This window comes from Gossypium hirsutum, chromosome D13 (assembly GCF_007990345.1).
Source record: "Gossypium hirsutum isolate 1008001.06 chromosome D13, Gossypium_hirsutum_v2.1, whole genome shotgun sequence".
Lineage (NCBI taxonomy): Eukaryota > Viridiplantae > Streptophyta > Magnoliopsida > Malvales > Malvaceae > Gossypium > Gossypium hirsutum.
In genome coordinates this window covers 35,123,350-35,150,885 of record NC_053449.1, presented here as the reverse complement: position 1 = coordinate 35,150,885, position 27,536 = coordinate 35,123,350, and the positions used below count along the sequence as shown (strand labels likewise).

General features: G+C 36.2%; 2 protein-coding genes and 1 long non-coding RNA gene across 5 annotated transcripts; 2 read left to right on the top strand and 1 right to left on the bottom strand.

The window, feature by feature from the left end:
- The first annotated feature begins 9,776 nt into the window (after positions 1–9,776).
- LOC107918505 (GDSL esterase/lipase At5g33370) lies at positions 9,777–11,641 on the top strand. The gene is made up of 5 exons (XM_016848078.2): positions 9,777–10,084; positions 10,160–10,290; positions 10,391–10,633; positions 10,709–10,961; positions 11,256–11,641. The coding sequence occupies exons 1-5, from the start codon at positions 9,856–9,858 to the stop codon at positions 11,486–11,488; spliced, it is 1,089 nt and encodes a 362-aa protein (XP_016703567.1). The 5' UTR covers positions 9,777–9,855; the 3' UTR covers positions 11,489–11,641.
- Positions 11,642–12,671: 1,030 nt separating this feature from the next.
- LOC107918506 (uncharacterized) lies at positions 12,672–14,181 on the bottom strand. The gene is made up of 2 exons (XR_001690128.2): positions 13,791–14,181; positions 12,672–12,877 (listed from the first exon to the last, which is right to left on the bottom strand). It is a non-coding gene; the product is annotated as an uncharacterized lncRNA (long non-coding RNA).
- Positions 14,182–15,019: 838 nt separating this feature from the next.
- LOC107920396 (uncharacterized) lies at positions 15,020–22,317 on the top strand. Of its 3 annotated transcripts, none has more exons than XM_041108861.1 (13): positions 15,020–15,499; positions 15,765–15,936; positions 16,038–16,255; positions 16,664–16,724; positions 16,833–16,905; positions 17,200–17,277; positions 18,417–18,574; positions 18,666–18,834; positions 19,002–19,464; positions 19,571–19,954; positions 20,066–20,269; positions 20,788–20,921; positions 21,722–22,317. In XM_041108861.1, exons 1-13 carry the CDS (start codon positions 15,122–15,124, stop codon positions 22,068–22,070), a joined length of 2,841 nt encoding a protein of 946 aa, XP_040964795.1. In that variant the 5' UTR covers positions 15,020–15,121; the 3' UTR covers positions 22,071–22,317. The 3 variants fall into 3 exon arrangements, with proteins under 3 accessions (XP_040964795.1, XP_016705591.2, XP_040964796.1); XM_016850102.2 differs by having other exon boundaries at positions 15,057–15,499; positions 19,002–19,467; XM_041108862.1 differs by having other exon boundaries at positions 15,251–15,499; positions 15,717–15,936; positions 19,002–19,467.
- The last annotated feature ends 5,219 nt before the right edge of the window (positions 22,318–27,536 follow it).

Genomic DNA, 27,536 nt, shown 5'->3' with positions numbered 1-27,536 from the left:
AAAGTGTGTTGAAATTTTTGAAAGTTATCGATCAAAGTTCTTTTTGGAGAGAGAAAGGAAAACGTGCCCTGTAGGGCGCGTTTTCACTTTGCTAAAAAAATTCTTTTTTTTTCTTGCGGTTAGAAATTAAAAGTCTGTAGATTTATTTTTGTCTATGTTTGAGATAGACATTGTTATAGACTTAAGTTATGTTTGAATTTATGATGGTGCCATGGAGCTGGATGACCTACAAGTTTGATATACCATATGAGTATAGAGTCATCACCTGAGAAGTCGAGTCACGTTGCAACTCAAGGTCCCAGTTGACGGTGATTATATGGTCTCGGGTTGAAATGTAACTAAGGCTTCAAGTTTACAAAGGTTATGTTGTTAAGGAATGGAGCATAAATGGGGCCCCAATTGGCAGTGGTTATATAAGCACGACAACGAGTTCTTCCTCGCCAAAGGAGGATGCTTTGTAAAACCTAAACAAAAGTACAAGGAAGAAAATACAGTGGTGTTTCAGTATAATAAAGAAATATGTCTTATCCATCACCATCGAAGGCAATGACCTTGTTATTATAACCTGTGTAGGAATTGGGGTGTAACAGGTTATGCTAACTAGGTCACTGCCTTCGGTGGAGATAGACAACACGAATTAATTGATTATATTAGAAGGCCCCTTATGTTTTCCTTCCTCGCACTTCCATATGGGTTTTATAAAGCATGCTTTTCTGACGAGGAGGAACTTGTTGTTGTACCCGCATAGCCACCACCAACTAGGGCCCCAATTATACTCCATTCTTTGACAGCATAACCTTTGTAAACTTGAAGTCTTAGTTACACTTCAAACCGGGATGGTATAATCACCATAAACTTAGACCTTGAGTTGCAAAGCAATCCCAACTTCTCAGGTGATGACTTCGTACTCATATGGCAGATCAAATTTGTAGGTCACCCAACTCCACGGCACCATCGTGAACCCAAAAACAACTTAAAACTATAACTATATATCCTTTAAATCCAAAGAAAAATAAATCTTTAAACCCGAAAATTTCAACATACAAGAAAAAAACAATTTAAAAGAGACTGAGATATGAATGAGTAAGGGATGAGAACGACCATTTATATAGGGGATAGGGCGAGGTAAAAAGGGAAATTTTTTAATTTATCCCGGGAATCTCGGGTTGCAAGGTATGAAATTTATCCCGAGAATCTTGGGTTACAAGGCTTAGAAGCAATGAAGTTGGGCTGGGTATTGAAATTGCCAGAGAGAAAATACTCCTTGTAGGAGGCATTTTCATCTGACATGGCAGAGAAAATGCTTCTTGCAAGACTCGTTTTTCACTAACATGTTAGACATGTGGCTGGAAAACACGTCTTGTATAAAGCGTTTTCACTATCGTGTCAAGTGAAAACGCCACCTACAGGGGGCATCTTCTTTCTAAGTGTTTCAACCATTGCTAAACTTGATTGCTTCTACCTCTAAGTGTTGGAGTATGCCCAAAGATCAATCATGAGATGGTTGTAATAACATACTTGATTTATCATGTTTATTAATATAAGGCGTTACCATTATTATTTCAGTTTCTTTTCTGTGTGTATAAATAAACTGTTTTATAATAATATCTTGAGAATAATATGATTATTCTTAAAATGTCCTTAGTCAAGTATTATTGTTGGATAGGACAACGGTAACGCATTAAAACTAACATGTAGTTGATTGATGATAAAGAGTTGTCATTGATATGAAGTGTCAGAATCGATGCATGAATATGTGTGTTAGAGAACAACATATTGGACTGACCCGTTATGAGTATGTTTCTTGGATTATTATGTAATTGTCACGACATTACTCATAGTGATTAATATGTATATGATCCTTAGACTTGAGATCATCATAATCCCAACATTGTGAGTTGTATATTTTGATACAGTCAAACGTACACCTCAACTGGTTGTTCTATAAAGGCTGATGTTGGATATACCACAATCTATGTAGAGGGATATGGTTGATCGATATAGGATAAGTCCCTCCTACATAATGGGAGTAATATCTTAGGGCACTTGATTGAGTGAGACTAGAAATGCATGGCCATACTCAAATAAGCTGATATGAGATATCATATTTATTTGTATATCATAGTCTACTTAAGATATCAATGAACATGTAATGGATTATACAGGTGTGACTATTCCATGACTTGTGTTCAATCCAGAAATAAATGACTTAAGGATTAATACATGAAAAGATTAATCATAAAAAGGTTATGTCGAATCATGATTTCTTGTGACTTAGGTAGTAATGATGCATTGCTAGGTGCCACTCATTGTTTGTAACATTGGAATCGTTCTAACATTACTGCTAACGTTACAAGAACCTACAAGGTCACACTCTATAGTTGAAATGAACGAAATAAAACATAATTGGTATTGTGTTTGGTTGTCGCATTAATTAAATTAATTATAGAATTAATTTAATTGGGTAATCAAATATCGAACACATTATATGTACAAGGTTGTTGTACACATAATGAGAATATGATTTTGGTTCATATATATAAATATAGTTTACCGAAATCTTTATTATAATTAATGTAATTATACTTTTCAGTTTTTTAAAATTATTATATTTATTTAATTTTGAGAAACCCTAAAAAAATAATAAGATATAAAATCTCATTTTTCTTTGCTTGGTAAGTCTAGCAGCTGTCATAGCAAAGTCTTCCCCAAAACTGTTTGGGGATTCCTTCTGTTCATAGTCAACTGGGTGGATTACATAGAGGTCGGAGTCATCAAAGATTACAGCTTGGTTCAATAGTAGATTAGATTACTCATTGCCGAGGCGTCACCATCTACTCAGAATCACCATTCGGTAATTTCGAAACCCTTTTTCACCCCAATTCGTTCCTCACACATGGATCCATGGTTAGGATCACCGAGTGTTATATTTTTCCCGCTGCGTCGTAGGGGTGCCAGCGTTCCAACACTAAGTCCCCTAAAACTGGAATTTTCGGGATAAATTTCATACATTACAACCCGGGACTGAAAAATGCTATTGCAGGGGAGCATTTTCTCCCCTACAAATTTAAACTTTAAGTGTACACCTCAAAAATGCGTAATGCCTGAGGCATGTGTTGTTGTTGGAATTGTTTCATGCGCGTCGATGTAAGAGCTCTATAAAATGAACTCAATACAACCCTTTAAGTTTCCATACTAACCTTTGAAGTAGATTATTGATCTTAAGGATATTTGGCATTAAGATTTATCGGTGTTGTCATGAAAAACTTGAATTTCATGTAGGTTTAAGGATTTGGGTGATGAGAATGATATTTTTTACTATTTTCTTGATTTTAAACATGTGGAATAAGTTATTTGGTTCAAGATAAGTAGATAAGTTAGAGTTGTTATCCATTATAATGGTCAAATTTGTGAGACCAAAATTGGGTCTGTTTTTGTATCATCCCAATCTGTAAATCTGGTATTCAACCGGAGTATAACGTTAACAGAGCTTCGAATAAGGATTAGTGTAAAGTGGGGACCCAAGAAGAATTTTGAGCCTAAAATGTAGATATTTTTCGCTATTTAACCCCGTTAGATATGCCATTTTTAGATCACGAGGGACAATGACCTAGAGACAGTGATTGAATCTCATTGCTCTAATGAGAATGTTGTACTAGAGTTATATGTCAACTTCGTCAAAGAAAATGAAGGTGGCTTGAGCTCGATTACATCATGTCCACCAAATTTCACACCAGATTAGGAAGCTGAAAGTCCAACCACACTGTTGTGCGGTGGATTCACGTCATAGTTGCAAAGCTCATACCAAGACACCCTTGAATCGTCATCAATGGTGAGACATTCATCGGTTTCACCCCCTGATTTCAACTTCGGGGGATAGTCGAGTGTATTTGGTCACTGGACCTATGATACACCTGTATGTCATTCTATTAATGCCTTTGATTTCAATTTGGCACGCCTATGTTCAAACCCGGTAACACTCACATATGTGTGCCATCAAGTTACTAGGATGAGCCAAACAGAAGTGATTTTGGGATTGACATTGGATTTAGAAGAATGGATACGAGGCAATATGGATATTCAGGAGTGGGGAGACCAAGATTATGTAGTTACTGTAGGAACCCATGGTATACGAAGCCAACATGTCCACACCTCCCGAGAGCATCGAGAAGAGGAGCTAATTAAAACACTAACTTATTCTTTTATTTATTATTTTTTCTATAAATTGTAAGTTAATATTAATTATTGAAGTAAGATATATTACAATACGCAAGCCAAAATTTTATTCTTTTCTCGTACCTTGTCGTTAAATCTTTGCTTTTTGAAAATATTATAATTAGCAAATGGACGGAGAAAAACTTAAATGAAAAAGTAACAGAAATAATTGTAAATTTTAAACTCACCATATGATATGGTACAAAGCAAACCAATTTAATAAATTTGTTACGTAGAATGTAAGTAAGTGTACATTTGGGATATAAAACAAAGTATACATTTGGGAAGAAAAATAAAGTATACAATTTAGGAAAATTACAAATAACACAATCATCGACATCCCGAATGTGTGCCACAACCGGGTGGGCATCAGGTACGCCTAGGGTTCCGTTACACTATTAGGTTGGCGGCTCCTCATCAATTTCGTCTTCATCTTCACATATACGTTGGGGTTAATCATCACATTCATCTCCTTCCTCTATGGTTGACTACAATCGTGTCCTAATTGCCAATATACATCCCCCTATATGAGTCGGTGGTTGTGAGGATGACCCACCTCAATACAACAACGATGTTGGGGGTGTTTGCGACACTATCGAAAAATAATTGTATGGTGTCGCATGGGTCGATTGTAGATAAAAGGTGGGAATTTTTCGTGATTCCGGATGTGTCAATGTTGCTGGCAGCATCGGTGTGTAATATGGTACGTTGGGTGGCAGTCATGCGAAATATACCCTTGGAGAAGGTGTTGATGCAAGGAATAATTATACGTGCTATGGTGCTTGTGTAAAATAAACTAGAGCTAAAGGTGTTAATGTGTGGAATGATTGCTAAGTTAGCACCAAAAATATATGAACCATATTGACTAGGAGGTTGAACAACAATCGGGTCCTCCTGTGAAGTTGGAGTAGATATTGATCCCCTTGCGGCATCTTCTCCTAACCTAGGATTGATGAACCCTCGTTTTGACCTCTTATGGCAACGTTGTCTACTCCTTTTTGAAGTCGACAGTAGATATGGCTTGTCGTTATGCCTAAACCAATCCATGTAATCCAGAGATGTCACCAACTCCAGTGTGAGAAATGGTTCATTCATTGGCAAGTAATCATTCCTACGCTGCCAAATCTCAATATTCTTCTTGTAGAATGTTGGCCAATCTTCCTCGAGTCTCCTTCGCAAGTCGATCTTATACAAGTCATTGAGCTCTTGAGGTGGCGGCGGAATACGTCACGTACACCCGAACTATCACATCACTCGGTCAGATTCGTGCATCTCGTCCGTTGCAAAAATGGCTAATGACACTTTGACGTGCCAGATGTTGCGATCGGCTAAAAATTTGATCGGGACGCATTTTTGAATTCATAGATCCGCATATGGCATCTATACACACTATCGTACGAATTTATAAATTTTAGCACGTGCCTAAAATTTAATTTCAAATGCTGGAATAAAAAACCGATAACTTTGAAATTCATAAACTAACCTCCTCTTCAATTTTTTATCTAAAACTACCCGAATATCCTCGAGCTTGGTCGGTATACTATTATGTCTTACAGGGTTGTTCCACCTATTCAAATAATATGTTATTTCAAAATTACAAGAATGAAAAATAAAAAATGATAATGATATTATCAAGCGAATTTTATCATATTACGAGTGGAAATTCGTAAGGAAGTTCCACTCGGGGGTGTAAAAATGGCAGCTGATATCATGCCCACGATTGAAGTAGGAGCATGCAATCACCGATTTTGGCTTTTTCTGCTTTTGTCTCTTGACACATTTCTCGATACAATGTTGTTAGCATCGTTGATCCCCAACTAAGTCGTTTCGCTTCTTTCAAGTTGACTACTAGTAGTAGCCACCTTAAATGTATCAGATTTGGAGATTTATTTGGCATAAGTAGACCCCCAATAAACCTCAAGATAAATGCACACGTGAATTGTTCTTTTTCAACGTCACTCGCGGAAACCTCGATATTTTGGTAGTTATCCTCCAACCATCCCATCTCAATCCTACTGCCCCTAAATTTTTTTTGCACATTCCCTAGTAGTTGCTCTCATGTTGCACTCCAATCGGCACTAATCAGTGGCCTCGGAATAACTTCCCCATCAACTGGTAGACCGAGTTGTAAACTAACGTCCTCGAGTGTAATTGTACACTCACCGCAAGGAAGATGGAATGTGTGTGTCTCTGATCTCCATCTTTCGACCAAAGCACTGATAAGTGGGTGATACAATTTAGTCCCCTTGAGCATGCGAGTCACGTATAAAAATCCTACATCTCACAAGTGTCCATAAATGATATCTGATATACCTTCGTTTAAATTATTATTGTACGTCTCCAAAATCTGATCTTCGGGCTGAGTATATAAACATAAAAAATTAATAATCTAAACAGTATAATAATTAACTATTTAAAATTAAATAATTTAATAATATTTTCTTACCATTTGTAATTGAACAACGGAGATATGCTTGTCATCTAAATGAATAAGTTGATTTGCATTTAAAAATTATAACTAGTAAAACAAAATCAAAGAGAATAAAATTCAAAAAAAGAATTAAAGAATAATTTAGAATTTAGAATTTAGAATTGAGGATTGAGGATTGACGATCGAGAATTGAAAATTGGAAATTGGAAATTGGAAATTGAGAATTGAAAATTGAGGATTAAAAATTAAGGATTGAGAATTGAAAATTGAAAATTGAGTATTGAGTTAAAAAGAATGAAGTTTGAAAGGGTTTGTATATGAAAAATTATGGTTCATGGACTCCTTTTAACCGTTGGAATAGTTACCATTGAAAGAAAAACCTTAAAAATAAGGGATTTGAATACTTGTACATAGAGGTGTTCATGGGTCGGGTTCAGGCCAAGCACAACCAAAATCTTAGGCCCATTTGCTAGGCCCGAGCTGAAAAATGGGATTGAAATTTTGCTCAAGCTTGGCCCGGATAAAAATGCTAAAACCTGGGTCCAGCCCGACCCGCCCGTATTAATTTTTATATAATTTTTAAATACATATAATACATCAAAAATACTAAAAATATTAAAATAAATATTTCCCAACAAATTGGAAATAAATTTTAAAAAATATGTATACTTAAATAACACTAAGATAGATGCAACTTAACGAGCAAATGCCTTTAAAATAATAACAAATTTAAGAATAAAACAAGTATTATACAATATCCAAACAATAACAAATGGTATCAACATAATAGTGAAATGGTAGCAAAATAGGGGAAAACAACAAGAAAATAGCAAAAAATAGCTTTTTTTGTCCTTTTGTGAATTCGGGTCCAGCCCGGCCCATTTTTTAAACAGACTTTATTTTTTTGCTCAAACCTATTTTTCGGGCGTATATTTTTACCCAAACCCTCACACTTTTCAGGTGGGTCGACCCATGAACAAATGTTCGTAGATTGAGTTTATTACAATCATCTAATCAATAAAGTTTTACCATTATTATTATTTAATATTACTATTATTAAATTTTAAAAATATAATTTAAATCTTAAAATGAATGGTTGTTTTAAGAGATAAAAACGAAGAATTTTGGTTTATGATATTTAAATATTGTGATATTCTATATTAATAGCTTGATTAATATGAGGAAAATGTATATAAGATAATTAAATGCTTAAATAAAACCAGATTTTTGGATACTAAAATAAAGCCTTAATCATTAATTGCTGTAACGAGTATTCGTGCATCTTCGTAGCCTCTTAAATAGCAACTTGAATAATAATAATAATAATAATAATAATAATAATAATAATAATAATAATAAATCTTTCTTAAAAGAACCACTTGTAGTTTTAATTTGTTAGGTGGAATTAGCTCAATAATGGCATTCACCTCATTATTTGGTGCATAGACTTGATTCATTGTCGGTTATTATATTCATCATCAATCTTTTATATATATATATATCATTGATGTTCATGCATATAAATAGAATGATACATGGTATAGGTTTATATTTAGCAATTAAATCCAACTGCACTTAATCACATGATTAATGCTTGATTAAGCAGAGGACCATGTAAGTTAATTAGATTTTAGAACTGTGGTTTTGTTTTTTAGGACAAAGAATCTCTAAAGTTATCAAAATCGATTGATAAATTAACTAAAGTTGATTTGCTAGGCTAAACCAATCTGGGTTTGGTCCCATACATGTGGTGCTGATGATTAAAAGATTGAACGTACGCTTGTTGTTTGATGTCATGCCATTATAATTGTTGTATTAAATGGCTTTTACTAGCTTCCATTTCTTCCGGCTTGAATCCAACAAATCTCTTTCCATGGATGCAAAGAGTGTAGTGTTAGTGTTAGTGTTGACGAAGATGGCTCCGTCATTCACTTGCTAATGGCGGAACCCACAACTACCTTTCACTGCTGTTTGTCCGGTCAGATTCTACCCCCTTGTCCTTGTGACTTGAGAGTGTAATTCAACCGAACTAAGCTCCAACTTGACTTTAGCTCAATTCAAAATAAAGTTTGAAGTCTTGCTCCATTTGGTTAAGAATAAAGATAAGAAAGCAGAAAACCAATGGTACATTCATCCCCCAATTTACTATAGTAAGTCAAAATTGAAGACATATTCCATGAATTCAAGCCTTAAGATAGTCCTTTGAATGCAGCCATCACAAATTTTAGTATCAAACACCTCACCAACAAATAGAATTGCCGAGTTGGAGCCCATTAAGTTCAACACCTCAATCCACTTACCTGGTCAGAACCCAGTACACCGTACCCACTCTTCTTTTGGAACCAACGCTTCTAAAGGCAGGCTCAGTCACACTAGGTCCATCAAGCCCATCATTAACATCTCTTTCATCTTCCATTGGATTTTGCTCCGGCCCCATCAATCTGACTCGCATACATTCCACAACTTTCTATAATGTTTTCACTCTTTGTTTAGAAAAATCTTAGAAAAGATTTAGTATACCCATCAAACACAGACCGGTATCAACATAGATATGAATTAGTGCATGGGATAGACATGGAAGTTTACATTTTTGTAGGTAATTATAATCACAAGGTTCAGACAATTTGAACACTAACAGTGAATACTGAACATGTAACTTATTTCAGAATTTTGTCATTGCAGACTCCATGGGCTTGGAGCATGTTGAGTTGTTGTGACAGGGATAGATGAATTGCCTGATGTTCTGCTGCAAATACACAACAAATGTAAGTTAATATAGTGATAAAATTACATTTAGACTCCTTTCAAAAATTTATAACTTAAAACGCCCAGCATGGTGCTCATGTCTCATATAGACAGCTCAAGTGTTTTGGTCCAGTCTAGGATGCTCACACGCTTATTGTCAATAACAGCTACCATCATATGCATAACTTCATATCATTCAAAAGCCTATTGTGTTGTGAGTTAGCTTTACAGACAATCATCATGAACAAAATTGCAACACTACTACACTAGGCAATAAATATCCTGACAAAGGTGGCAAAAGTTGGTACAAAATTATATTCAACTAACAAAACAGCTTCCCTTTTTTGCTTTTTAACCTTCTCTTTAATTCAATCCATCTCTATATAAGCAACCCCTTATTACTTTCTTATTCCCATACAATTCAACTCTTCCTTTGGCTTCTTTTCTTATCATAACCAATACCAATGGCATCTTCAGCTTCATTGATGGTCCTGGCTTTGTTAATGGCGAGCATTGCCGCCATTGCTGAGGCTCGAGCTTTCTTCATTTTTGGTGATTCACTTGTTGACAGTGGCAACAATAACTACCTCGAAACCACGGCTCGTGCTGATTCCCCACCTTACGGCATCGATTATCCGACAGGAAGACCCACCGGCCGTTTCTCTAATGGCCTTAACATCCCAGACCTGATTGGTATATAAGTTTCTAATATATGTTGGTGTAGACAAGATAAATGTAATTAATTTGAATGCATGGCATGCAATGCAGGTAAGCAAATTGGATTGTCGGAGTCACCATTGCCATATTTGAGCCCAGATTTTAATGGTAAAAAGCTGCTTCTTGGTGCTAACTTTGCTTCAGCTGGTGTGGGAATCCTTAATGACACTGGAGTTCAATTCGTAAGTTACAAATTAAACTTAATTTTGATTGACAATGACTAAGCCGATTTTTTTTTTAATTGAACTCAAATAATTTGGTGTAAAAATGTTGGGAAAACAGGTAAATATACTGAGAATGTATAGACAGTTGGAGTTGTTTGAAGAATACAAGCGAAGATTGTCAGGTTTAGTTGGAACAAGGCAAGCTAATCGAGTAGTAAACCAAGCACTTGTCCTTATTACAGTGGGTGGTAATGATTTCGTCAACAACTATTACTTGGTTCCCTTCTCTGCAAGATCTAGACAATACAGTTTGCCTGATTATGTCCGCTTTCTCATTTCCGAATATCGAAAACTCTTGATGGTAAATTTTCTACCCTAAATTGGCATGCCAGTTTGGACATAAGAATATTTACTAACCCTTTGTTGATTATTGCAGAAGCTATACAAAGCGGGAGCACGAAGGGTTCTAGTGACAGGCACAGGACCATTGGGTTGTGTTCCAGCAGAACTTGCAATGAGGGGCAACAATGGCGGATGCTCACAAGAACTGCAACGCGCTGCTTCCTTGTACAATCCACAACTTGTTCAGATGATTAATGGGCTCAATGATAAAATTGGCAGAGATGTCTTCATCAGTGCAAATACTGAAAAAATGCACAATGATTTCGTTAGTGACCCTCAAGCCTTTGGTACGTACTTCCCTATCTCAGACTTTATCCTCTCCACACACACCAAAAAATTAACACATATCTATGTTCAACCTTCACATTCGAATTCGAGTAACTTTTCTTTAATGTTCATACTAAGAATATATTTGAATGACTATACTTAATTTTTTTCTAAATTATATATAGATATGTGGAGAATTTTACCCTAAATAAATTATTTTTGAAGTATTCATATTTGACATATATCTGGATATAGGTATAAAGATATAACTTCTTAAGACTCTTCAAATATATGAAAAAATTGGTTTGAAACAGGATTTACAACATCAGAGATAGCCTGTTGCGGACAAGGACCTTACAATGGACTGGGTTTATGTACTCAATTGTCGAATTTATGTCCGAACAGAGATCTATATGCGTTTTGGGATCCATTTCATCCATCGGAGAAAGCTAACAAATTGATCGTAGAACAGATAATGACAGGGTCTAATGAATACATGAATCCTACGAATCTCAGCACTATCATAGCTTTTGATTCCAAGATCTGACATCAACTCTTAAAATGTTGTTGAATAATTTGTTTGAGTCATAAAATTAAATTTATGCTTCAAGTTGTTTTTGCTGTTGTGTGGAATATTGTGATGTTGGAGCTGGACATGCATGCCTTTTTAATGAATTAATGATGATTAGATTTGGTAAAATGTGTGCTGTTATCCTATTAGGTCCTATGCTATCAATATAATATATTGAAATCCAAAACAAGGAAATATGTAGGCCTTCAATTTATTATTTATGGGATAAGAAGCTTGATTTAAATTTAAATTATTTATTTATGTTTTAATATTATTATTTTATTACAAATCCTTTCATTCAACTAATAATAAAAGGCTGGATTAAATTTGATTTCGGAAGAATAGTTTGTGAGCACATTAAAATATTAAAAATAAAACTCTTAAATTTCTCATAAAAACTCTCGATTTTAATATTAATGCAAGTATATTCTGAATTTTAACCTCTTATCTTAATTTCATGTTAATACAATAAAAAGTATATACACTTTTAACATCAACATAAATTTTAAAAGAGTAACCAAGTTTTATGTATATAAGCATTTTTAAGAATTTTCAAAATATTATTTTTATTTGTTCGAAGAAAAAACCCTGAAAGATAAGAATACAAAAACATAACACATGTCATAAACGAGAAATAAGATAATACAACTTGATGCCCAAAAACTATGTCTTCAAAATAAATAATCCCAAAAGAGGAAAAAGATAAATTAAGTAATCACAATACTAGAATAATTCATAAACAAACTAGAGATGTTTTACTTTAATCAAACTAGATTAAACAAAGATTAAACAAACGACTACCAAGAGACCCTCAAATCTCATGTGGTCTATCCCCTCTAGAGGTGCTCATGGGCCGGGCCAAATTCGGGCCGGGCTCAAAAAAATTTTCGGCCCGCTTACTAGGCCCAGGCCCAGCCCAGAATATGGGCTTGAGATGTAGCCCAAGCCCAGCCCGTGGAAAAAATATGAAGCCCGGCCCAGTCCGGCCCTTTTTTTAACTTAAAAGTTAAAACTAATTTTTATTAAAGTTATATCAAATATCAAATTATATTTTTTTTGTATATAATGAAAAAAATTTAAAATAATAGCTTTCATCATGTTATCTATAAACTTTATGTTAGAATTGATGTAGTATTACACTAAACTAATACACTGTAAGTTTAAAAAATTACCAACTAATTGAATTTAAATGTTATTTAATTGTCTATAATTACACATTTGTGACATTTAGGTAACAAACTATCAATCAATTCTTAAAAAAAGAGAATAAAAATAAAAATGATTGTACAAGTAATAAGGACTAGCAGCATATTATCATTGGGCAATAAGCACTGCTATTGCTTTTAAGTTTTAAGCTGCAAAAAACTGTCAAATAATACCAAAACTGTCAAAAAATGTCACAAATATAAAAAAGAAGCATCAAGGTATAAACCAGATTATAAACCAGAATATAAAATTTCATATATAAAAAAAGAAGCAACAAGGTATAAACCAGATTATAAACCAGAATATAAAATTTCAGATATAAAAAAGAAGCAACAAGGTATAAACCAGATTATAAACCAGAATATAAACCAGAGTATAAAATTCCAAATAAGAGAAAGTAAGAGAAATTAAGAGAAAGCAGAAGACAGATTATAAAACAGGAACTTGGTACAACAGTCAGTGGATGGAAGAAGCAAATTGTTTGCCATTAGTGATAGAAAATAAAAATTATTTAGGATTGGTACCCTTAATTCAACTAACGTCAGCTTGTCGCAATCAATTTATTTAGTTACATGAATATTATTACAAAGTTTTTGATGTTAACTCCTGGGATAATAGCTTAAAACACAAATTAAGAGCTAAAATGCCCATATAAGTTCACTTGGAAGTGAGTCAAACTGCAATATCATATTGCAAATAAAGTTTTATATATAATTATTTGACTTTGGATTTGGAGACAAAAATCATATGTTAAATATTTGATAAAAAAAAAGGAATCATATGTTTAAGAATGTCGCAGTGAATGAATCTTGTAAAGCATAAATTAAATGTCCATAAAAATATTGAGATGCTATGCAACAACAGTAAGGCAACAACGAAACAAATGGAACTGTAAGGCAACAATAGTAGGCAACAACGACAAATTATAAACAGCTAAACAAAGGGAACTGTAAGGCAACATCAGTAAGGCAACATCAACAGATTATAAAGAAGATTATAAACAGATTATAAACAAAAGACATCAAACAAAAAAGGAACTATAAGGCAACAACGTTTGTAGCTTCGCTCTAACCTCTGATTCTGGAAATGGGTGGAGCCGTGGAGGTCTGGTCGTGGATCGGTGGAGGATCAGAGGTGGATTGCTGCCGGAGGTGAACTCGAATTGAGAAAAATGGGAGGAGGGCACAGGCTTAGGGTTAGGTTAGGGAGAAATGTCGAAAAGGGTAAATGGGAAAAGGGGGAAATGGGTTACTGACTTACTGGGATTTGGGATATTTGGGAATTAGGGAATATATTTTAGAAATAAAAAAATATATTTATTATGTGTCGGGCCGGGCCGGGCCGGGCCCGTGTCAGAAAATTTTTGCTCGAGGCCCGGCCCATTTTTAAACGGGCTTCGATTTTTACCCAAGCCCATATTTCGGGCCTATATTTTTACCCAAATCCTCTTATTTTTCGGTCGGGCCGTCGGACCGGGCCGGGCAGCCCGACCCATGAGCACCTCTGAATCCCCTCATCATATTAGATTCTAGTTTTTTAAACATTATGTCATGATAAAGCCCTATGAGCTAGAGGTGCTCATGGGCCGGGCCCATAAAAAATTTTCGGCCCGGCCCGAAATATGGGCCTAAGATTTTGCCCAGGCCCGGCCCGGGAAAAAACATAAGCCCGGCCCGGCTCGGCCTATTTTTATTTTAAAATTTTTAAAAATTAAAAAAAGTATTTTAAAAGTATTTTAAAAATATTTTAAAATTAAAAAAATTAAAAAAAGTATGTAAAAAATATTTTAAAATTAAAAAAAATATATTTATTATATCGGGCCAGGTCGGGCCGGGCCCGGGCCAAAAAAGTGGTGCCCGAGGCCTGCCCCGTTTTCTAAACGGGCCTCGTTTTTTTGCCCAAGCCCATATTTCGAGTCTATATTTTTACCCAAACCCTCCCATATTTCGGGCGGGCCGTCGGGCCGGGCCGAGCTGCCCGACCCATGAGCACCTCTGCTATGAGCAGAGTTCTCATTAGATCGAATGTTGGGGATTAAAATTAAAATAAAAGAAAAATTCTAAATAAATTATGACCATGAATTAACTATGAATAGAACAAAAATTTGAGTTGAAAAAGTTAAGTATCGAAATTAAGGACATACGTAGATAAAAATCATAGTTTAGAACTTATTTAAACAAGTTATAATAATAGTTTTAAGTAGTATTTTAAGTATATCAGCAAATATTTTATTTACCGATAACAATTTACTAAGAAAAACAAGTTTAGAGTCACGTGCCCCTCTCTGTATCTCTCTATCCAGCATTCAATACGAAAAAGAAAAACCCCTCCGGTTTTTTCTTAATTTTAATTTCCTTAAACCCTGTGAATGTCCCTCCCTCTTATCCACTTAATCCAAAAACAATGTCCCTTCTTTTCTCTCACGCTCTTCCCCCGTCTCTCCCCCCTCTCTCCGGCCACCGCAACGCCTTAGTTTTCGCCACCATCTCCACCCAGAAGCGGAAGTCATCATCCAGAAGGAAAAAGCGCCAACCGCAACAAAACAAAGACGAAGGAAATGCCACTCTCTCTTCTTCAAACGGTTCTACTGCTCTCTCCGCCCTCGAGAAATCGCTCCGTCTCACCTTCATGGAAGAGCTCATGCAGAAAGCCAGGTCCCGAGACACTGTAGGTGTATCCGATGTCATTTACGACATGATCGCCGCCGGCCTCACTCCCGGTCCCAGGTCCTTCCATGGGCTTGTCGTTGCTCACGTTCTTAATGGTGATGTTGAAGGCGCGGTAAATGTTCTAAGTTTTCCATAAATTGTCTTCTTTTTTCGGTGGGAATAAATTAAAATGGCTCCCCCTCCCTTTGGATTAAAAACTTTCACTCTCTTTCAGTGTGAATCTATAAAATTGTCTTCCATTGATTAAAAACTCAACTGTTTTTTTTTTCTTTTGTGGTGGAAATGAATGAATTTGGCTTACTTAGATTAAAAACTCGAATGGGTTTTAGTTTTCTTTTGTAGTATCTTGAGCAAAATTTTGGGAATTTGGAATGTAGCTGCAAGCATTGAGGAGGGAATTGGGAGTGGGTGTTCGTCCTCTCCATGAAACGCTTGTTTCAATGGTCCGTTTGTTCGGTTCTAAAGGCCTTGCAACCAAAGGCTTGGAAGTCCTTGCAGCAATGGAGAAGTTAAACTATGATATTCGTCAAGCTTGGATTATTCTTGTTGGTACAATGCTTAATAGAATTCGATGAGTTATAATTTTTATGTGTTTTATATATGTGGATGGTGATAAATTTTATTCTAAGTTGTTGAAATTTGTTTGGCAGAGGAGCTTGTAAGGAACAAATATCTGGAAGATGCCAACGCCGTGTTTTTGAAGGGTGCTAAAGGTGGGCTTAGAGCTACGAATGAGCTCTATGATTTAATGATTGAAGAAGATTGTAAAGCTGGTGATCATTCAAATGCATTAGAAATCGCCTACGAAATGGAAGCTGCAGGACGGATGGCAACAACTTTTCATTTCAATTGTCTCCTTAGTGTGCAAGTGAGTTTTCTGATTATGTGTACGGCATTTCAACTTTTTTTGTTGACCTTTCCAATGGAGTTTGATAGTTTGCAATTCAATGCTCTTATTAATTAGTAAAGAGTTATTTGCATTTGATTTAGTTTGTAGTTTGCATTAATCTTTCAAACTTTCTGGATTCTTCTGATCTTGTTAAGTGCATGTAATTTGCAATGTTTGTTTGTTGCCAACTATTTGGAAATGAGACAATGGTATTTTATGGTGATTTTGTCTATCTTATCCTTCAAATAATAATGGAATTGTGATGTCTCATTAAGAAAGGAAGAGATACTATAGGTGTCTTTGACAGCATTTTTAGTCTCTGTTTGTTGGAATCCTTTTCCCATTTTGTTAGATCTGCTGCTAATTTAATCTGCTTCCTTTGCCTAGGCCACATGTGGGATTCCTGAAATAGCTTTTGCAACGTTTGAGAACATGGAATATGGAGAAGGTTTGCGTTTATTTCGCTTCATTTTGTTGCTTTGTCAACATTGACAACATAAAACGCTCCAATTTTCCAGGGTTTCTATAACATATATTGTTGTATTTGTCTTAACAGAATATATGAAACCTGACACAGAAACATATAATTGGGTGATCCAAGCATATACTAGAGCTGAATCTTATGACAGGTGATTTATATATCACATCACTGCCACACCACTTTTCTTTATTTGGGGTATTGTTGATGTAGATATACATTTCTGTTTGTTTTTTTGGAAGTCATGCTGTCTGGTATAAGCATGAAATGGTAATTTTCATATTGAAACTTGAATAGCATAGAATTGGTTCTTGCGTCAATAAGGAACCTTACTAAGTTAAGTCCATGAATGGAATTTTAAAAATTATGAAATTGCAGATAACTGTATATGATATAAGAGACCCTCTTACATTATTGTGTACTTTGGATTTGATACTAATTGCAGGGTGCAAGATGTGGCTGAGTTACTTGGGATGATGGTTGAAGACCACAAGCGTTTGCAGCCTAATGTGAAAACCTACGCGTAAGCAATTTTTTATTTTTCTGTTATACTTCTAAATGGTTGATACATTTTTTTGGTAAATACACTTTATTATATTATTTTATCTTCAAATCATTGCAAACAATATTCCAATTTAATTGGACTGCTTTACTTGTTTACTCTTTTCATATGGTAATCTGGTATATTTTGCTTGACTATAACCTTCTATTTGTCATTCCTCTGAATCTCTAGGCTTTTAGATGGAAACCTGACTTGAGTTGTCGCTGAATTTACTAAAATTTAGAGCTGTTATAAAGAGAGGATTCTGTGCTCCTTGAGGGTATGCATAGTTTCTCTCTTTTATTCTTGCAACCCTAAAACAAGTTGAGATTGAGTTCTATTAGAGGTGTTTGTCCACCCTTTCCTTGTCGTGGCAGAAGTCTGAGAAGCTTAGGAAAAAGGGTTCATACTATAGTACTGCTTCCCATAACTTACAATTCACAAAACTCTGGATGCTCCAAAGTAGGTGATGTTGATAATAAAAGTGCATAAAGCTTTGTGCAAATTGAAGACTTGAAGCACTTCTCATAACCGTCGCTTGTGATTGCCCAATCCATCCATTTTAAGTGATTTATCTACTTTTTTTTTCTTTTTTTCTTCTACCCATGGACAAATTTGCCCCAAAAACATCTTGGAGTAATTCTAGGTATTGCATGGTCTTATTGTGTATATGATCTTGTTGCATTCTGTCAAACTTTATTGTGATGTGTAACTTAGGATGGATACCCTGCTGCCAGAAAAATTCCTCCACAGAAGTTAGCTTTAAATGTTGGGGGTTCACTCTTAATTACCCTTCATATGAATAGATGCGTTGATATACTGATGTTTTATTGTGCTCAAACAATGTATTATTTGTCTTGCTTGAGAGTAAATACTTGGTAGCTTCTGTGATTCAAAGTTTTATTAACTTAGCTTGCTTGACTCGGAAATATATTCTACGCAAAACCAGCTATGATTTGTCTTCTCTATTAAATTTCACTCATGAAATGTGCACTTGAATGCTGTGTTCGTATGTTTTTTACATCTTCATCAATTCACAACTATCATAGTGTACTATATCCTTTTTCTTTTTCCTACTATTTGCATTTTCGTTTGTAATGCATGATGTCATCATATGCCAGGCTGTTAGTGGAGTGTTTTACCAAGTATTGTGTTGTAAGGGAAGCTATTCGTCATTTTCATGCACTAAAGAACTATGAAGGGGGAACAATAGTGTTGCACAATGAAGGAAACTTTGATGATCCACTTTCTTTGTATCTTCGAGCATTATGCCGAGAAGGTATCTTGTAATCTGTTCTATCTGGCCATTTAAGTTAATTTTTCTTTGTTTTACATTTAATTTTATCACCATGTACTTATGATTGGATCAGGAAGAGTCGTTGAATTGCTAGAAGCTCTAGAAGCTATGTCCAAAGATAACCAACCTATTCCACCAAGAGCTATGATTCTGAGCAGAAAATATCGAACGCTAGTTAGCTCATGGATTGAACCTCTGCAAGAAGAAGCTGAACTTGGTTATGAGATTGATTACATTGCTAGGTGTGCCTTCTAATCAACAGTAAAATCTGGTTCTATAATTTCTTAACTTATAATTCTCCTATCATGCATTCTGTGTGTTACTGGAAGATTCAGCATGCCATATTTTGCCCAAAATATGTTCCACAATTCTGTCGGTAAGTTGATCATTAATGATGCTATTCTCCCAGGTACATTGAAGAGGGTGGGCTTACAGGTGAGCGCAAACGATGGGTGCCTCGAAGAGGAAAAACACCTCTGGATCCTGATGCTACAGGATTTATATATTCAAACCCTATGGAAACCTCCTTCAAGCAAAGATGTCTAGAAGAGTGGAAGATATACCATCGGAAGCTTTTGAAAACCCTGCAGAATGAAGGACTTGCAGCTTTGGGTGATGCAACAGAATCTGATTACATGAGAGTAGTGGAGAGGTTGAGGAAAATAATAAAAGGTCCTGACCAGAATGTTTTAAAACCCAAGGCTGCTAGTAAGATGGTAGTATCTGAGCTAAAGGAAGAGCTTGAAGCTCAAGGTCTACCAACCGATGGAACAAGAAATGTTCTTTACCAGCGTGTCCAAAAAGCAAGGAGAATAAATCGCTCACGTGGTCGGCCTCTTTGGGTTCCTCCTGTGGAGGAGGAAGAAGAAGAGGTTGTAAGTTATTAATATCTGTTTTCTTATTCATGTTATGGTACCATTTGCATATCAATGCATTTAAGTAAAACAATTTTTTTGTTTGATTGTGTATTTCTTGCAGGTTGATGAGGAGCTAGATGAGTTAATTTCTCGGATTAAGCTGGAAGAAGGAAATACAGAATTCTGGAAACGCCGGTTTCTTGGAGAAGGTTTGAATGTTAATCAGGTGAAGCTGATAGATGAAGATGAATCAGAAGCTGCAGATGATGAGCTGGATGAGAGTGATGTTGTAGAAGATGCTGGAAAGGATATCGAAGAGGAGGAAGGTGAGGAAGAGGAAGAAGTAGAACAAACCGAAAGCCAAGAAGTGGATAGGATTAAGGATAAGGAAGTTGAAGCTAAGAAGCCTCTCCAAATGATTGGGGTTCAATTGTTGAAAGACTCTGACCAAACAACTACTAGATCTAAAAAATCAAGACGAAGATCTTCTCGAGTATCTGTAGAGGTAACAAAGATAATGTTGTTTGATATATTACAGCTTATAGAAGTGGTTTACCGTCAAAATTTACTTTTTTAGAACTTGGGACATTGATACATCTTTTGCATGTGGATACAGGATGATGATGATGAAGATTGGTTTCCTGAGGATATTTTCGAAGCATTTCAAGAGATGAGAGATAGAAAGGTGTTCGATGTTGAAGACATGTACACTATAGCGGATGCTTGGGGTTGGACATGGGAGCGAGAACTTAAAAATAAACCTCCTCGACGATGGTCGCAGGAATGGGAAGTTGAGTTGGCAATTCAAGTAATGCAAAAGGCATGTTCTTATTTTCTGTTTACTTGTGTATTCAATAGTAATATCTTATATTTTCTTCTAGTTCATATACATTTCATTTTTCATCAACATTTCTATCTGTTTTTTTGTAATCCAAAATCCTTAATTTGGTGGGAATATTCTATCACATCATACGCTTCTGCTGTGATTAGTTTTCTTGCTTTCTAGATCAGGCAGCTCTTGAAATTGCATTGATATGCTTCATTTTTTACCCAAGCTAGACCATTTCTATGTTGGATTTGGGTGCGAGTGTTTGTTATGGATATGTGTCCGACATGAGCATGCTCAGCTTTTTCTAAGTTCTACATGTATTTGGAGGACCAATTAGAGTGACATATCCCAATACCGATTTCTGAATATGTGTCAGACACAAGTGTCGGACATGTGTACTCCATGGAAAATGAAGGGTTGGAGCTACATAGGATCATTTCCATTTCCCTCGAGTATTGGCATTTATTTTTCTTACAATAACTAATGAAATTTCCTAACTTTTTATTCAGGTCATAGAATTAGGTGGAACACCCACCATTGGGGATTGTGCAATGATATTGCGAGCAGCCATTAAGGCTCCTGTGCCATCAGCCTTCTTGAAGATCCTGCAGAAGACGCACAGTCTTGGTTTTGTCTTTGGGAGGTATGTGATGTTCCCTTATCTGATGAATTAAGATGCTGATTTAAAGTGTTACATCATTTTTTTTCAAGTACTTGTGTCCGACACTAGTGTCTGATACATATCTAGAAACGGGTAGAGGATATGATCCTCCAAGAGCCGTCAAATAGTTGAATAGGCTGAAACTTGAGTCTACTTGTCAAAATTGGGATGAGACATTTATCTGGACTGGGTGTCAGATATGGGTATGTATTTGACACAGGTCTGCTCTACATTTTAAGTTTATTCATATATTTGTAGGGTCATTCTTTCATAACCACGCTCGAAAGGTCATATGTAGTGAACACAAGTACTTTAGGGACTTCAGTCTGGGTAAACATAGATTGCTATTATTAATCCTCTTGAAATACTCAGACATTATTAAATTTATACATATTAATGGAAAATCAATTCTATTATTTAGCTCAATTTTTTGGTTTACTGGATGCCACTACTAATTTAGCCGTACTTGAAAGCTATTGTTCCGACTCCTTGTTTTTCTTGAAGTATTCGTGTCTAAGGCCAGTGTCCTACATGTTGTCAGACATGGACAGGAGGATATAATCCTCTAAGAACCTTCCTATTTGTGGAAATGCTTAGAAACAATTAAATAATGCTCATGGCAGACACATACTGGTGTTTGACTCTTGCATCCGATTCAAAGTAACAGTTAAAACCGTTGACTCAGATCTCTGCCAGATTTTGGAATTGATTTTATGTGACTATAGCATGGTTTGTTTAATTCAAGACTAGCTCTCCATCTAATTCTGTTTCTTTTGTTACAGTCCCCTCTATGATGAAGTAATCTCATTATGTATTGACCTGGGAGAACTAGATGCTGCCATCGCCATTGTTGCAGACCTTGAGACTACAGGAATCGCAGTCCCTGATCAAACTCTTGACAGGGTTATTTCTGCCAGACAAACGATGGACACTTCTGGGAATGATACATCATCATCTTCACCACCACCACCATTGTTGCAGGCCCATTTACCCGGTGGCCCGCTACCCAAAACCAACCCGAATAAAACACCCAAGGCCCACCTAAACCTAAACCACCAGCCTAAAACGAGCCCAATTCCCCCTAAAAACCCAGCTAGGGTTTCAGAAAAACGAAACCCTAGCCAAACCTAGCGCCGCATCCCTCCCTCTGCCGTCTGCCATGTCCCATCGCCACCCACCGTGCCTAGCCTCATCAACACCTGCAAAATGGCAGAGAAAGTCGGAGCACACAATAGATAATACAAAGAACGCAACTAAAACACAATGTAAATGGGATATAAAAGAAAAGCAATATCTTTGTAAATAAAAAAAAAAACACTGCATTTTCGAATTGAAAAGAAGAAAAAACAGATCAAAAAGGTTGACTCCCGTTTTTCTCTGTTCTGGTTTCTTATTCACTTTAGTCTTCATTTATTACTTTTTTTTCTCTGCAACTGTTCAATAAAACAAACGGAACTAAAAGGGAAAGGAAGTACCTTTTGCTTCGACGGGCTAGCGTCGGAGCCCCACCCTCGCCGTCGTTGGATTCAAACCGAAAGGGGCATCTCATCCCTCTTCCTTTTGGTCTTGTGGCTGAGAAGGCTTAGCCTTCGGGGACGCTTCAAAAAGAGAAGGCAAATGGGCCGTTCTCGCGTAACTCCGGCCACTGGCCTTGGAGGCGGAGACGGTGGCCTGGGTTTAGGGGCTGTGGCAGAGAGAGAGAACCAGAGGGTGTCTCTGTTTTTTTAAAAAACGATGTAGGTTTTAGTTTTTTTTTCTTTCCTGTTATTTTTATAAGACCCGAAAACCCGTCCTTAATGGGTCTAAGATCCGCGCGTTCAGGCTCGGAGGGACTATTTGCACATCCGGTCCCTCCGCTCATGCAATATGGCGCGATCTGGTCCCATTCAAATTTTTAAATTTGGCCACTTGCTTTTTATGCGTTTCGATTTAGTCCAGTGCGGAGCACATGCGCATAAGGTTGGGGAAAATTGCTCAATCGATCCCCCTTCTTCTGCGCGCATCGCAAATCGATCTTGTGGCCTTATCTTATTTTGATTTCTCCCCTGGTATTTTGTTTTGTTTTTAGTTTAATCCTATCATTTTATTTATTATTGAGTTTATTATTATTATTATTATTATCATTATTATTATTATTTCTTCCTATTTATTTTTATTTATTTTATTTAAACCTTTGGTACGTATATATATATATGCATATACTTGCATGACATACATGCATTATTCTTATAATATATATATACTTATATATTTTCATACATTTTATAACTTATGTACATATCTATAGATCTATATACATGTTTTCATTCTTATAAATATATACATATTTATATATAATCTTTATAGTTTAAAATATACTTTTTTATATATTTTTAAAATCCACATATATACACTTTTTCAATATATTTTTAACATGTATATAAATTAACGTATTTATTTGTATACATATGTATATTTTCATATTTTAAAACTTTAATTTGTACATATATATATTTTTTTACTTTACAATATGTATACACTTACTTTTATGTGTATTTCTTTATTTTCGTATTCCATTAGTTTTATACATCTATATATATGTACATGTTTTTATATATATGTATATTAATTTATTTTATTAAAATATACTTTATATATTTCATTAATTCATGTATACACATATTTTAGCTCATGTCTATATATATCTTTTTATACTTAATTGTGTTTGCTACTTATTTATTTCATTTTTGTCATTATTTTGAATGGATGATTTAAATTTATTCGTTTTTATATTGTGTTATTTTGTATGTTATAAATTTGATCGTTCAAATTAATGGCTATTGTTTGCATCGTTTTTATATTTTCATGTTCATTATGATCTTGCTATGCATAAATAATGTAATTTGCTTTCACTATGATTTTGTGCTTTATTTTTACTCGATATAACAAAATTTATTTTTTCAAAAAATAGCATTTCGTGTTTGGAATCGAGAAAATCGTGCCCTAACTTACTGGGTTTCGTTTTTCTCGATAAATCTAAATGCACGAATCTTTTCAAGCTCAAATTTTAAATGATCCCGAGATCTTAAAAAGAGTCGCGTCCTAACTTACTGGTCGTGATCTCATTTTAAATCCGAGATGGCTAAAATATCTTTTAAATAAGCATTTTTTATCCGCGTATCGGGAATTTGAGACATTGTGTCCTAACTTACTGGATATGATTCTCTTTCTCGAATAACGTGAAATATCTCCTTTTTCCTGAAAATTTTCAACGTTTTAATACAAGGATCGTATTTTTAAAATTCTTCAAGGTTCTCAATTTTTGACATTAAGACATTAAGTAATCAACTAGGTACCAATTTTGGGCGTATCAAGGGTGCTAATCCTTCCTCGTGCGTAACCGACTCCCGAACCCGTTTGTTCTGAATTTCGTGGACCAAACTTATTGTTTTAATAAAATCAAACCGTTTATTAAAAACAACCCCTCTTCGAGGTGATCCAATCGCACCTCATAAAAAAAAAGGAGGATTGGTGGCGGCTCCCGTTTCTTTTTTCAAAACCCAAGTCAACCCCGTTTTTCATCCAAAAAATGGTGTCAACAGCTTGGCGACTCCACTGGGGATTTAAAATAAGAGAGTCAAGCCACGAGTTGATTATTTTTGTCTTTTGTCGAAAGTTAAAATTTTGGTTTAAATTTACGGTCCTCTCATTGCATTTCATTTGTTTTGAGTTATAGTTTTTATCATGTTTTGTATTCTAAATTTTATATCTTTCTGCATTGCATTGCATGACCGTTGGTCACACCTTTTTAAGTGGGAGTGAGAAACTACGCCTTCGTGAGGTTTTCACCTCCGCATGGGATAGTGAATCGCTTCCGGGATACATCCGTACCTATGTCTTCGTGAGATTTTCATCTCCGCATGGCCATAGGGAAATGTATCCCCCTGAATCGAACTTGGTCCGTATGAGCCTATAATGGGTGAGGATCGAGGAATCTGCTGGTTCAGGTACCCAACTTTAGAGTCAAACCACATGTAATGAGCCATAGGAACTGACCTAAGTAGAGCTACTCCAATTTTTAGTGCTTACCTAAATGAGTGTTGTATTTATTTGTCGCTTATTTTAAATCTTATTCTGTGTTTAATGCTAATTTACTTTGTTTGTGATTGCATGGCATCTTCATTCTAAAAGAGGTGTCGATTTACATTCAGTTTCTCAGTAGAAAGCTTATCATGGAAAAGGGGTTTGTTGATAAAGTAGAGGATAATGCGGCTGTGCGAATATGGGCTGAAACGACACAACGGGAGAAAGGCGATAGTCTTACCGAAGGGTACGTGTCAGAATTGTGGGATTTTACCCGTATCAGTGTAATCCAGAATGACCTTCGAGAAATGAAAGAAGTCTGGGATCAATGGGATGTCGAGGCCAAGCAGCTGTTCTATTGTAACTACGGTGACCTACCTTATCTGCTTAGTGTCAAAGTGGACAAGTATTTATTCCGAGCCCTCGCTCAGTTTTGGAATCCTGCCTACAGTTGTTTCACTTTTGGGAAGGTAGATTTAACGCCTACTGTGGAGGAGTATACGACCTTGCTTCGGTGCCCAAAGATTCAAGTCGACAAGGCTTATTCCAGAGCTGCTTGTGTCCCTCCGTTGTTAAAGAAATTAATGAACATCACTGGGATGAGCGAGCAGTGGGTCGCTGCCCGGATCCAACAGAAAGGCGACAGTAAATGTGTTCCTTGGAAAAGTTTGCGAGATTTGGTGCTTGTACATCCTGACTTGAAGAAAAGGGTCGATGTCTTCGCTTTAGGTATCTATGGACTAGTGGTTTTCCCCAAAGCTTTAGGACACATAGACGAGGCTGTATCTGATTTGTTTGATCGGCTTAGTAAAGGGGTGACACCGGTTCCGGCAATACTTGCTGAAACTTTTAGATCACTGAATGCGTGTCGAAAAGCGGGGGAGGGAAGGTTTATTGGATGCGCGCAGTTCTTATTGGCATGGTTCCATAGCCACTTCTGGAAGGTCGAAAAGGTCTCCTATCGGGTATTCTCTGATAACTACTCCCCTCTAGGAGAATTGGTGGCCACGCCAAGACGGGATGATATTTCAGAAGGAAAATGGATAGAGATACTCCAGAATCTCCAGGATGAAGATATTGAATGGAGGGCTCCTTGGTTAATTCCCGATGAGATATTGTACCGATGTGGAGATTTTGACTGGGTTCCGCTGCTCGGGATATGGGGAGCTATCGGATATGCTCCTCTACTCGTATCAAGACAGTATAGATCACGGCAATTCATACCAGCAACGCAGGGGTTGGCTTATAGTGATTTTTCCTATAGGGAGGACAATTACAAGAAGAAGGTTCGAGAAATATCTAGTGCCTGGAACCAGACTCGTCGAATGAAGATCTTAGCCGTGGGTCCGACAATTACCCCCGAGTATGGTCAGTGGCGTGATCAAAGGATCAACGACAACATCCCGGCGTCAAATTCAGAAACTGCTCGATCTTTAGAGGAACGCTTGCAAGTTTTGCCTTCTGAGATGGAAATCATCAAACAAGAATTTGAAAAAAGGAGTTTAGAACTGGGGAAGAAGATAGAACGACTAGAGGAAGAAAAAATGCAGTTAGGACTGGATGTGGACATTCAAAGATTAGAGGCCGATAAATTGAGAAAAGGAAAGAACAAAGCAGAAGAAGATTTAGACAGCCTGAAGACAGATTACAAGAAGTTGCGCAGGTCGGTAAGAACTGCTGGTTTGGGTAAAACGCCAGAACAGTGGCGACAAGAAATTCAGGAGGAAAAGACGAGAGCTAATCAATGGGAAAAGAAATTTCAGGATACTCGGGCTCGAGAAGTCGCCTTGGGAAAGAGTCTACTAGTTTGCCAAGATGAGAAGACGGAGTTGAAGGTCCGGATAACTGAACTAGAAAGATCGCTTCACCAGTACTGCAATCGTAATGCTACGGTTGAATTAAGGGCGAGCTTAGACAAAATTGAAGAATTAAAAGGACAAATAGGAGAGCTAGAGAATGCATTGCAGAATAGTGAAATCCGGATAGAGCTTCTGGAAGAAAATAATGAGCAGTGGCAAAGACAATTCCATCGGTCTCAAGAGCAGATTAGAGAAAGAGATTATATTATGGGAGAGGCGGTGGCTCAAGTGCGCGAAGTAGCTGATCATCTGCAGACTCTAGCGGTTCAGGCTGATCTATTAAGTTTGAAGTATGAGTCAGAGTCGGACAGGGGCCGAGAATTAGCTTGGCTTCTTAGAAAGGTTAAGGCTTTGAGCGTGAGGGCAAAGCCGTATATGTAGTCTATTTTATGTAAAGAAGCTCTTTATCTAGTAAAGTTTTCTAATGAAGTTGAATTAGAATCAGTGCCTCTTTTTCTTTGCATTCTTTTCATGCATTGCATCACATCATATGCATTAATGACCATTAAAAAAAAACCTAATTGAATAAAATCATTTCAGTTAACCTGGAAAACCAACAAAGTTACGGCACCCGAGCTAAGGCAAAAATTATGGACCAAAGGTTGGAGAAGCTAGAGCGACTTCAGAAAGAAATGCAAGACCAGTTACAGGCGCAAATGAAAGAGCAAATAGAAAA

Coding starts and splice junctions, on each gene's coding strand:
- LOC107918505 (XM_016848078.2), top strand. CDS start 9,856: ATGGCATCTTCAGCTTCATTGATGGTCCTGGCTTTGTTAATGGCGAGC. Junction 10,291..10,390: donor ATGACACTGGAGTTCAATTC/GTAAGTTACAAA, acceptor TTGGGAAAACAG/GTAAATATACTGAGAATGTA. Junction 10,634..10,708: donor AATATCGAAAACTCTTGATG/GTAAATTTTCTA, acceptor TGATTATTGCAG/AAGCTATACAAAGCGGGAGC.
- LOC107920396 (XM_016850102.2), top strand. CDS start 15,122: ATGTCCCTTCTTTTCTCTCACGCTCTTCCCCCGTCTCTCCCCCCTCTC. Junction 16,256..16,663: donor ATTGTCTCCTTAGTGTGCAA/GTGAGTTTTCTG, acceptor TCCTTTGCCTAG/GCCACATGTGGGATTCCTGA. Junction 16,725..16,832: donor GAACATGGAATATGGAGAAG/GTTTGCGTTTAT, acceptor TTGTCTTAACAG/AATATATGAAACCTGACACA.